Source organism: Myxine glutinosa, chromosome 7 (assembly GCF_964187855.1).
Source record: "Myxine glutinosa chromosome 7, kmMyxGlut1.1, whole genome shotgun sequence".
Lineage (NCBI taxonomy): Eukaryota > Metazoa > Chordata > Myxini > Myxiniformes > Myxinidae > Myxine > Myxine glutinosa.
This window is the reverse complement of record NC_136267.1, coordinates 8259284-8272479: the sequence shown is the minus strand read 5'-3', so window position 1 is coordinate 8272479 and position 13196 is coordinate 8259284. Positions and strand designations below refer to the sequence as shown.

Here is a 13196-nt window from a genome sequence, read left to right as displayed (position 1 = left end):
AAAAGACAGTCATCACTCGAGAATGAGCAAGGGGAATAACGAGTTCATAGCATCACAGGTGTGGTAGCCGCATGGTCCATAAGTCTCACCGACGATTTTATCAACGGGGTCATAGTCGTCAAAAGTGACAAAGGCGAAACCTCGTTTCTGGCCGGTCTCCCTCTGAGTCATGACCTCCACCGACTCGATGGAACCATACTTTTGGAAGTAATCATGCAAATGACTTTCTTCCGTGTCGTCCTTGATGCCACCGACAAAGATTTTCTTCACAGAGAGATGCGCTCCGGGCCTCATGGAATCCTTGGAACGAGAGAGTGTAACAAACAAACGGGTAAATGTGCGTGCATGAAAAACTATCAAACAGCATAATGCTTCGTGGTTATTTCATTTAATACTTTGGTCTCAAACCGTGCGCTAGCTTCATGTCTGTCCTACAATCATCCAAAAATGAAGACAAACACTCAGCAAAGGCCGAACCTGAATGGTTTCTTCTGTGCCCGTCCCACGTGGCTCTCGGGGCACCAAATGCCAACCGCATTAACATGAGTGACAGTGGCAAGCAAATTACCTGCCCCCATTCAAAGGTGAATAACGAGGCAGCTGGGTTTTCACCAAAATCAGGAAATCCTCCTGAAACTAGGATGCTCACATGAGCTTAAAATCCTGAAACTAGGATGCTCACATGAGCTTAAAATCCTGAAACTAGGATGCTCACATGAGCTTAAAATCCTGAAACTAGGATGCTCACATGAGCTTAAAATCCTGAAACTAGGATGCTCACATGAGCTTAAAATCCTGAAACTAGGATGCTCACATGAGCTTAAAATCCTGAAACTAGGATGCTTACATGAGCTTAAAATCCTGAAACTAGGATGCTTACATGAGCTTAAAATCCTGAAACTAGGATGCTCACATGAGCTTAAAATCCTGAAACTAGGATGCTCACATGAGCTTAAAATCCTGAAACTAGGATGCTCACATGAGCTTAAAATCCTGAAACTAGGATGCTTACATGAGCTTAAAATCCTGAAACTAGGATGCTTACATGAGCTTAAAATCCTGAAACTAGGATGCTTACATGAGCTTAAAATCCTGAAACTAGGATGCTTACATGAGCTTAAAATCCTGAAACTAGGATGCTCACATGAGCTTAAAATCCTGAAACTAGGATGCTCACATGAGCTTAAAATCCTGAAACTAGGATGCTCACATGAGCTTAAAATCCTGAAACTAGGATGCTTACATGAGCTTAAAATCCTGAAACTAGGATGCTCACATGAGCTTAAAATCCTGAAACTAGGATGCTCACATGAGCTTAAAATCCTGAAACTAGGATGCTCACATGAGCTTAAAATCCTGAAACTAGGATGCTTACATGAGCTTAAAATCCTGAAACTAGGATGCTTACATGAGCTTAAAATCCTGAAACTAGGATGCTCACATGAGCTTAAAATCCTGAAACTAGGATGCTCACATGAGTTTAAAATCCTGAAACTAGGATGCTCACATGAGCTTAAAATCCTGAAACTAGGATGCTCACATGAGCTTAAAATCCTGAAACTAGGATGCTCACATGAGCTTAAAATCCTGAAACTAGGATGCTCACATGACCTTAAAATCCTGAAACTAGGATGCTCACATGAGCTTAAAATCCTGAAACTAGGATGCTTACATGAGCTTAAAATCCTGAAACTAGGATGCTCACATGAGCTTAAAATCCTGAAACTAGGATGCTTACATGAGCTTAAAATCCTGAAACTAGGATGCTCACATGAGCTTAAAATCCTGAAACTAGGATGCTCACATGAGCTTAAAATCCTGAAACTAGGATGCTCACATGAGCTTAAAATCCTGAAACTAGGATGCTCACATGAGCTTAAAATCCTGAAACTAGGATGCTCACATGAGCTTAAAATCCTGAAACTAGGATGCTCACATGAGCTTAAAATCCTGAAACTAGGATGCTTACATGAGCTTAAAATCCTGAAACTAGGATGCTTACATGAGCTTAAAATCCTGAAACTAGGATGCTCACATGAGCTTAAAATCCTGAAACTAGGATGCTCACATGAGCTTAAAATCCTGAAACTAGGATGCTCACATGAGCTTAAAATCCTGAAACTAGGATGCTTACATGAGCTTAAAATCCTGAAACTAGGATGCTTACATGAGCTTAAAATCCTGAAACTAGGATGCTTACATGAGCTTAAAATCCTGAAACTAGGATGCTTACATGAGCTTAAAATCCTGAAACTAGGATGCTCACATGAGCTTAAAATCCTGAAACTAGGATGCTCACATGAGCTTAAAATCCTGAAACTAGGATGCTCACATGAGCTTAAAATCCTGAAACTAGGATGCTTACATGAGCTTAAAATCCTGAAACTAGGATGCTCACATGAGCTTAAAATCCTGAAACTAGGATGCTCACATGAGCTTAAAATCCTGAAACTAGGATGCTCACATGAGCTTAAAATCCTGAAACTAGGATGCTTACATGAGCTTAAAATCCTGAAACTAGGATGCTTACATGAGCTTAAAATCCTGAAACTAGGATGCTCACATGAGCTTAAAATCCTGAAACTAGGATGCTCACATGAGCTTAAAATCCTGAAACTAGGATGCTCACATGAGCTTAAAATCCTGAAACTAGGATGCTCACATGAGCTTAAAATCCTGAAACTAGGATGCTCACATGAGCTTAAAATCCTGAAACTAGGATGCTCACATGACCTTAAAATCCTGAAACTAGGATGCTCACATGAGCTTAAAATCCTGAAACTAGGATGCTTACATGAGCTTAAAATCCTGAAACTAGGATGCTCACATGAGCTTAAAATCCTGAAACTAGGATGCTTACATGAGCTTAAAATCCTGAAACTAGGATGCTTACATGAGCTTAAAATCCTGAAACTAGGATGCTCACATGAGCTTAAAATCCTGAAACTAGGATGCTCACATGAGCTTAAAATCCTGAAACTAGGATGCTCACATGAGCTTAAAATCCTGAAACTAGGATGCTTACATGAGCTTAAAATCCTGAAACTAGAATGCTCACATGAGCTTAAAATCCTGAAACTAGGATGCTTACATGAGCTTAAAATCCTGAAACTAGGATGCTCACATGAGCTTAAAATCCTGAAACTAGGATGCTTAACATGAGCTTAAAATCCTGAAACTAGGATGCTTACATGAGCTTAAAATCCTGAAACTAGGATGCTCACATGAGCTTAAAATCCTGAAACTAGGATGCTTAACATGAGCTTAAAATCCTGAAACTAGGATGCTCACATGAGCTTAAAATCCTGAAACTAGGATGCTCACATGAGCTTAAAATCCTGAAACTAGGATGCTTACATGAGCTTAAAATCCTGAAACTAGGATGCTCACATGAGCTTAAAATCCTGAAACTAGGATGCTCACATGAGCTTAAAATCCTGAAACTAGGATGCTTACATGAGCTTAAAATCCTGAAACTAGGATGCTCACATGAGCTTAAAATCCTGAAACTAGGATGCTTACATGAGCTTAAAATCCTGAAACTAGGATGCTCACATGAGCTTAAAATCCTGAAACTAGGATGCTCACATGAGCTTAAAATCCTGAAACTAGGATGCTTACATGAGCTTAAAATCCTGAAACTAGGATGCTTACATGAGCTTAAAATCCTGAAACTAGGATGCTCACATGAGCTTAAAATCCTGAAACTAGGATGCTCACATGAGCTTAAAATCACAATCTTTAATCGTGCTGTCAGCCAGATACGAATCAAGGTCAGGGAAACCAGGCCAGTGCCCATTTCGCAACATTCAACGGTAGCTGCGATGGTCGTTTCATATACATTCACGTGCAGTGCTCCAAATCTCGTGCACTGCCAATTTGGCTTCTGCCATGTACAACATTGAAATATACACGTGCAGGCCCTTCTGTAAACTCCCAAACACCAACAACAAACTCTCAACGGTAGCTTTAAAGTATGGAGTGGAATAAAAAAACTAAATGTTCAAAAAGCAAACTGCCAGTTACAAGCAATGATGTCCAAAACAAAACGACATCAGGAGGAGCAACAGAACTTTGGGGGCACGAACCAGGTAGCGGTGTACAAACGATACGCACCTCCCGAGAGACGGCCCGCTTGGGCTCGACGAGCCTGCCGTTGATGCGGTGGGGACGCGCCGCCATGGCCGCGTCCACCTCCTCGATGCTCGAAAAGGTGACGAATCCGAAACCTCGGGAACGCTTCGAATGGGGCTCTTTCATGACCTGTGCGAGACAATTGGCAACCTTTGGAAACCAAGTTTCTCTTCAGGACACATCTGTGGCCAAACAAGGTAGAATTTGTTTCGTCGACACTGAAAAACATTCGTGCGTCTCTTTACATCCGACAAGGTGTGCGTTCCGCGTGCCGTGCGAGGTAGGTTCAACGTACCACGCAGTCCGTCAGAGTTCCCCATTTCTCAAAGTACTCCTTCAAACTCTCATTGGTCGTCTCGAAGCTCAAACCACCAATGAAGAGCTTCCGAAACCGCTCGTTCTAAAAATAAAGAAATCAGCAGCAGGTAGATATGCAGCAGGTAGATATGCAGCAGGTCGATATGCAGCAGGTAGATATGCAGCAGGTAGATATGCAGCCAAGTAGTTCAAAAGACTTCAAACAATTTGAAACATTATCAAAAGCCCACATGAAATTACACCCAGAATGTTATTACAGGTGTTCAGATGTTCGATAGATGTTCAGATGTTCAGATGATGATGATGATGATGTTCGATAGATGTTCAGATAGAACAGGTGTTCGATATGATGCACACCAACGGTGTGTAAAGGAACAGGTATTCGATATGATGCACACCAACAGTGTGTAATATAAAGGAACAGGTATTCCATATGATGCACACCAACGGTGTGTAAAGGAACAGGTGTTCGATATGATGCACACCAACGGTGTGTAAAGGAACAGGTGTTCGATATGATGCACACCAACGGTGTGTAAAGGAACAGGTGTTCCATGAGGGCAACATGAATAATGAGAAGTTGCTTTTAAAGTCTTCTCATTTAAAGTCCGAGTTGCAATGAAAATAAAAACCAAAGGAAGGGGGTTTGAAACGTTTCGAGCATTTCAGGTAGAACACGGTAACATTCCGACACCACCACATCAACAATTCAGCGTAATAGGTACGCTGTTTACTAAACCTAAATATACACCACCCAACTGGTTCAGCACAACCAATAAGCACGTTTACCGTAGATTTAAAAAACCAAAACAAAAAGGTGTCAAACTGGTTTGGGGATTAAATAAAACGAAGACCTAAGTAAAAGCAGATACTCCAGCAAACAAGGATGAAGCACATGACAAATCACCGGACGTACGTCATGCCGGTAAGAAGCATCTCGGCCATATTCAGACTTGAACGAACGCCTCCGGTCACTCATCCTGAAATTCAAACCTAAACACAAAGAGAAACACCATTTCAATTAGAGCTCAAAACAGAGTGCTTATGTGAGATGTAACAAGATTTAAAATAAAATCTCAAAAACAACATCAAGGTTCATGATAACACCTGAGCATCACCTGACGAGGCAGGAAAACCATCTATATCGTGAGCACCACGACAGCCCCTCATGTGTCATGTCACCACGCCTCCTCTCCCCACCCACTCCTCCTCCTCTCCCCACCCACTCCTCCTCCTCTCCCCACCCACTCCTCCTCCTCCTCTCCCCACCCACTCCTCCTCCTCCTCTCCCCACCCACTCCTCCTCCTCCTCTCCCCACCCACTCCTCCTCATCTCCCCACCCACTCCTCATCTCCCCACCCACTCCTCCTCCTCTCCCCACCCTCATCTCCCCACCCACTCCTCCTCCTCTCCCCACCCATTCCTCCTCCTCCCCCCACCCACTCCTCCTCCTCCTCCCACCCACTCCTCCTCCTCCCACCCACTCCTCCTCCTCTCCCCACCCACTCCTCCTCCTCCTCCCCACCCACTCCTCCTCCTCTCCCCACCCACTCCTCCTCCTCTCCCCACCCACTCCTCCTCCTCCTCCCCCCCACCAGGTGCTCCTCCTATCGCCACCCGCCTCTAACTCCTCCTTCCCCTATCTCCCCGGTACACCTCCATCCCCCATGCTCCTCTACTCTCATCTCATCTCTTCCCCCCCCCCCCCCTGCAGCTCCTCACCTCTTCCCCCCCCCCCCCCTGCAGCTCACCTCTCCCCCCCCCCCCCCCTGCAGCTCCTCTCACCTCTTCCTCCCCCCCTGCAGGTCCTCTCACCTCTTCCCCCCACCCCTACCCTTCTCCAGCTCCTCTCATCTCATCCCCCTCTGCATCTCCTCAACTCCCTTCTCTCCCCAATACTGCTTTCCCTCCTTTCTCCCCCAGACCCCTCCTCTCCCGCCACTAACCGCCTCCCCTCACAACTCCTCCTCCCCGCTCTCCCCTTTCCCCCACTGCACTCATAATTGCAACATTACACTTTTCATGTTCAAACCCAAACCCCGACTGGTTTTCTCTCAATAGCCTTGGTTTGCACACATTAACTAGAGAGATTGCAGGGAACCTGAACTCAACTGGTCTATATCAATAGCTGGTCTATATCAACATGGTTACAATATGCATAATAGAACCACAAACTACATAGTTTATATGTGCTAAAAATATATGACAAAAATTGCTTTTCAATATGGCCGCCCTGCCGCACCCACTTTTGGGCGTGCAACGCCCACATGCAATCCCAAACTAGTTCATGTCTCGAAGATGCTGCACGACAAGTTTCATCACATTTCATCAATATTTGTGACTTTTAGAGCGTAGACGTCGAATTGTTTAGACAGACAGACGATGGACACTGGGTGTCGACAAAAACTCAGCTGGACATAGTCCAGTTGAGTTAATAAGAACCGTAGAAAGTGCAAATCCACAGGTGATAATACAGTTTAAAGGTTCCTCCATATTTGTGATGAGATTACATCAAGTTTCATCATAAGGTAAACACTTCGGGATCATGAAACCAGATGACCAAAAGCCAACCGAGTTCCTCGACCCGTAATAAGACCCCATGGTGGTCGTGGACCAACCACTCGATGCCATCGCCAAGAAAATGCGATGGACCTTCCCTGAAATCTTCAGAAAAGACGAGTTTGTGTTGATGCTGCGAAGGTTCCACATCGAAACGGCTTTGTGGGCGACCGTGGCAGATCGGTCACGTGGGTCTGGATGGCCTCAAGACCCGAACGAAGTCGGGTTAACCAGGACAGAGGCAGCCGCCACATCTTTCCTTAAAGCGTCCAATCCAATGAGAACACAAAATGGCCACCAAATTACCGTCGTGGTGGTGCACAGCCTCGTGCAGCGAGCTCATGAAGCGGAACCAAGACGCCCCTTGAGGGTCCAGTCTCGGGGGCCTCTTGGGGAATCCGGTCACGTGAGTAGCCAAAGTTCAAGCGCATGGCCTCTATTCTACCAAATTGCGTACCCGTCCTTTGCCATTGATCACCACAATTACGCCAGGTGAACCCACGTCCTTATCAGAGACATGGAAGTTCTCCCTGAATGTAAGCAGGAGTTTAGGGAGGGACACTGGACCATAATGGGACACCCGAAAAAAAGCTTAAATTGTGTTTTGCTTTTTATGGATTAATCAGATACCGTCAAAATGGCGGCTTCTCGTGCTATAGGCCTAAATATACCTACAATATAAAAGTTCCTACTCATCATAAATCTTGAGACGTCACATGTTCATGTCGGATCATCGGTTCAAAAGTTACAAGTTTCAATATTTCACGTTGCCACCCAAGGGGGGACAGGGGGGCATACATGCCCCCATAGGGTCTCATCGGTGACCATACGGACAAATATTGTTGTGTAGACCCCAAACCTTCAAGGTGATAACGAAAGGTAAACTTTTGCAGCAGCTTGAACTGAAAATGCAAATTCACACCTGTCGGGCTCTCCCTCCAATGAGTGCTTTGGACCATCGGATCTTGTTCCGACAATTACTTGAACGGCCCGCGTTGAGTAGCGAACCACGTGTCAAAATACTACAATTTCACCATAATCGTACAAAAATAAATAATAAATGGCATCGATTCAATCAAACGACAAGAAGTCCGTATCGTCCAAAACGACCACGTGGGCCGAAAATGGCGTCGATCAAATCTTTCGGTACTAAATAAATTAATAAAATCAGGTCCTTGGGCACAAGTATTAATGTACAAGCATCGAACGGGCGTTGGAAACGCTACAACTACAATGACGGCTTGTGCATCACGAGGAATTGGTGAACAGGTCACCGTCGTGAAGGCGAACGCCATTCGAGGCAAAAAGCAACCGCAAACGAAATGGCGGCAAACCCGAGCGGCTCGGACATCTTTCGCGTCCACGTTACTAAAGGTCGTGTGAACGGTCAACGGGCGGACGTGAGCACGTGTGCGAGTCGGAGCGCGAGAGAGCACGTGACACGGCAGGTACAAAGCGCGCGGACGACGACGCCGAACGCCGCCATGTTGTGCACGGGCAAGCCGCCATTACCCACGCTCGGATCGCTTCGACAAACCCGCAGCAACATTCCCAAGAGAAACCCCGATAACTCGAAACGCAATTACAACTACCATAATAACGATAACAACGCGTCCGCCACGTTGGCGAACTATAAATTATATATTATACACATATATACATAGATACACGAAATGCGCGACGATACAGCAACATAAACCGGCACAGCAGCGCGAAATAACCACAATCATTATAAGATTATAAAACACAATCATCATAGTTCTTACAATCGACACTCTCAAAGACAAAGCGAGAATTCCCAAAAAGGAACTGGAACCCGCGAACTCCCACCACACACGCAGCACAGGACACCAACCGGAACCGGAAACGGAACTTAAGGTAAACGGCTTACATGACATTGTATTACTTTGGTTTATTTTATTTTGTACTTTCTACGGGTTTACGAACATAGAAACGCTCAAGGAAACAAAGGGATCTTTGCACAACGATTGTGCTTAAAATATAACGTTTAGAGCTTCTTCTTTTTTTGCAAACAACATGAATATCGCCATCATGGCCTCTACTGACAAAAGGAGTACGTTCGTATATTTCAGGAAAGAATTTTTTTTTTTTTTTGAATCACCAAGGTGTTCGAGGTCGAGGCACCGCACAGGTAAAAAAAACACCTTTCGAGGCCATTTTTCCCCACAGAGTAGGGGTTGGTCCTCTCTGTAAGGTAAACAGCGAAGAAACAGTGGTAATCCACACAGTGGATTGTTGTTTCCACACAGTGGATTGTTGTTATTTCCACACAGTGCATTGTTGTTGTTGTTATTTCCACACAGTATATTGTTGTTATTTCCACACAGTATATTGTTGTTATTTCCACACAGTATATTGTTGTTATTATTTCCACACTGGAGATTGCTGCTGTTATTTCCACACGGTGCATTGTTGTTGTTGTTATTTCCACACAGTGCATTGTTGTTGTTATTTCCACACAGTATATTGTTGTTATTTCCACACAGTATATTGTTGTTATTATTTCCACACTGGAGATTGCTGCTGTTATTTCCACACGGTGCATTGTTGTTGTTGTTATTTCCACACAGTGCATTGTTGTTGTTATTTCCACACATTATATTGTTGTTATTTCCACACAGTATATTGTTGTTATTATTTCCACGCTGTAGATTGCTGCTGTTATTTCCACACGGTGCATTGTTCTTGTTATTTCCACACAGTACATTGTTGTTGTTATTCCCACACAGTGGATTGTTGTTGTTATTTGCGCACAGTGGATTGTTGTTGTTATTTTCACACGGTGAATTGTTGTTGCTGTTATTTCCACACAGTGCATTGTTGTTGCTGTTATTCCCACACAGTACATTGTTGTTGTTATTTCCCCACAGTGCATTGTTGTTGTTGTTATTTACACACGGTGCATTGTTCTTGTTGTTATTTCCACACAGTGGATTGTTGTTGTTGTTATTTCCACACAGTGGATTGTTGTTGTTATTTCCGCACAGTGCATTGTGTTGTTATTTTCACACGGTGCATTGTTGTTGCTGTTATTTCCACACAGTGCATTGTTGTTGCTGTTATTTCCACACAGTACATTGTTGTTGTTATTTCCCCACAGTGCATTGTTGTTGTTGTTATTTACACACAGTGCATTGTTCTTGTTGTTATTTCCACACAGTGGATTGTTGTTGTTATTTCCACACAGTGGATTGTTGTTGCTGTTATTTCCACACAGTACATTGTTGTTGTTATTTCCCCACAGTGCATTGTTGTTGTTGTTATTTACACACGGTGCATTGTTCTTGTTGTTATTTCCACACAGTGGATTGTTGTTGTTGTTATTTCCACACAGTGCATTGTTGTTGCTGTTATTTCCAAACAGGACATTGTTGTTGTTATTTCCTCACAGTGCATTGTTGTTGTTGTTATTTCCACACGGTGCATTGTTCTTGTTGTTATTTCCACACAGTGGATTGTTGTTGTTATTTCCACACAGTGGATTGTTGTTGTTGTTATTTCCGCACAGTGGATTGTTGTTGTTATTTTCACACGGTTAATTGTTGTTGCTGTTATTTCCACACAGTGCATTGTTGTTGCTGTTATTTCCACACTGTACATTGTTGTTGTTATTTCCCCACAGTGCATTGTTGTTGTTGTTATTTACACACGGTGCATTGTTCTTGTTGTTATTTCCACACAGTGGATTGTTGTTGTTATTTCCACACAGTGGATTGTTGTTGTTGTTATTTCCGCACAGTGCATTGTTGTTGTTATTTTCACACGGTGCATTGTTGTTGCTGTTATTTCCACACAGTGCATTGTTGTTGCTGTTATTTCCACACAGTACATTGTTGTTGTTATTTCCCCACAGTGCATTGTTGTTGTTGTTATTTACACACCGTGCATTGTTCTTGTTGTTATTTCCACACAGTGGATTGTTGTTGTTATTTCCACACAGTGGATTGTTGTTGCTGTTATTTCCACACAGTACATTGTTGTTGTTATTTCTCCACAGTGCATTGTTGTTGTTGTTATTTACACACGGTGCATTGTTCTTGTTGTTATTTCCACACAGTGGATTGTTGTTGTTATTTCCACACAGTGCATTGTTGTTGCTGTTATTTCCAAACAGTACATTGTTGTTGTTATTTCCTCACAGTGCATTGTTGTTGTTGTTATTTCCACACGGTGCATTGTTCTTGTTGTTATTTCCACACAGTGGATTGTTGTTGTTATTTCCACACAGTGGATTGTTGTTGTTGTTATTTCCACACAGTGGATTGTTGTTGTTATTTTCACACGGTGAATTGTTGTTGCTGTTATTTCCACACAGTGCATTGGTGTTGCTGTTATTTCCACACAGTACATTGTTGTTGTTATTTCCCCACAGTGCATTGTTGTTGTTGTTATTTACACACGGTGCATTGTTGTTGTTATTTCCCCACAGTGCATTGTTGTTGTTGTTATTTACACACGGTGCATTGTTCTTGTTGTTATTTCCACACAGTGGATTGTTGTTGTTGTTATTTCCGCACAGTGGATTGTTGTTGTTATTTTCACACGGTGAATTGTTGTTGCTGTTATTTCCACACAGTGCATTGTTGTTGCTGTTATTTCCACACAGTGCATTGTTGTTGCTGTTATTTCCACACAGTGCATTGTTGTTGCTGTTATTTCCACACAGTGCATTGTTCTTGTTGTTATTTCCACACAGTATATTGTTGTTGTTATTTCCCCACAGTGCATTGTTGTTGTTATTTCCACACAGTACATTGTTGTTGCTGTTATTTCCACACAGTACATTGTTGTTGCTGTTATTTCCACACAGTACATTGTTGTTGTTATTTCCCCACAGTGCATTGTTGTTGTTATTTCCACACAGTACATTGTTGTTGCTGTTATTTCCACACAGTACATTGTTGTTGCTGTTATTTCCACACAGTGCATTGTTGTTGCTGTTGTTTCCACACAGTGCATTGTTGTTGCTGTTATTTCCACATGGTGCAGTGTCGTTGCTGTTATTTCCACACAGTACATTGTTATTGCTGTTATTTCCACACAGAGCATTGTTGTTGCTGTTGTTTCCACACAGTGCATTGTTGTTGCTGTTATTTCCACACAGTACATTGTTGTTGCTGTTATTTCCAGATGGTGCAGTGTTGTTGCTGTTATTTCCACACAGTACATTGTTGTTGCTGTTATTTCCAGATGGTGCAGTGTTGTTGCTGTTATTTCCACACAGTACATTGTTATTGCTGTTATTTCCACACAGTGCATTGTTGTTGCTGTTGTTTCCACACAGTGCATTGTTGTTGCTGTTATTTCCACATGGTGCAGTGTTGTTGCTGTTATTTCCACAGAGTGCATTGTTGTTGCTGTTATTTCCACACAGTGCATTGTTGTTGCTGTTATTTCCACACAGTGCATTGTTGTTGCTGTTATTTCCACACAGTGCATTGTTGTTGCTGTTATTTCCACACAGTGCATTGTTGTTGCTGTTATTTTCACACAGTACATTGTTGTTATTTCCCCACAGTGCATTGTTGTTGTTATTTCCACACCGTGCATTGTTGTTGCTGTTATTTCCACACGGTGCATTGTTGTTGCCCTTATTTCCACGCAGTGCATTGTTGTTGTTGTTATTCCCACACGGTGGATTGTTGTTGTTATTTCCACACAGTGCATTGTTGTTGCTGTTGTTTCCACACAGTGCATTGTTGTTGCTGTTATTTCCACATGGTGCAGTGTTGTTGCTGTTATTTCCACAGAGTGCATTGTTGTTGCTGTTATTTCCACACAGTGCATTGTTGTTGCTGTTATTTCCACACAGTGCATTGTTGTTGCTGTTATTTTCACACAGTACATTGTTGTTATTTCCCCACAGTGCATTGTTGTTGTTATTTCCCCACAGTGCATTGTTGTTGTTATTTCCACACCGTGCATTGTTGTTGCTGTTATTTCCACACGGTGCATTGTTGTTGCCCTTATTTCCACGCAGTGCATTGTTGTTGTTGTTATTTCCACACGGTGGATTGTTGTTGTTATTTCCACACGGTGCATTGTTCTTGTTGTTATTTCCACACAGTATATTGTTGTTGCTGTTATTTCCACACACTATATTGTTGTTGCTGTTATTTTGACACAGTGGATTGTTGTTGATATTTCCACGCAGTGCACTGTT

At 42.9% G+C, this 13196-nt stretch overlaps 1 protein-coding gene across 1 annotated transcript in view; it reads right to left on the bottom strand.

Moving 5' to 3' along the window:
- The window catches only part of LOC137430968 (uncharacterized), a 47199-nt gene extending 38309 nt beyond the window's left edge, over nucleotides 1-8890 (bottom strand). Inside the window, exons 1-5 of the mRNA XM_068121773.2 lie at nucleotides 8779-8890; nucleotides 5369-5445; nucleotides 4430-4534; nucleotides 4117-4263; nucleotides 90-300 (exon numbers count right to left, since the gene is read on the bottom strand). Of these exons, the coding sequence (XP_067977874.2) occupies nucleotides 90-300; nucleotides 4117-4263; nucleotides 4430-4534; nucleotides 5369-5431 (526 nt within the window). The 5' untranslated portion in view covers nucleotides 5432-5445; nucleotides 8779-8890. The remainder of the gene's footprint in view (nucleotides 1-89; nucleotides 301-4116; nucleotides 4264-4429; nucleotides 4535-5368; nucleotides 5446-8778) is intronic.
- Nucleotides 8891-13196: the final 4306 nt, after the last annotated feature.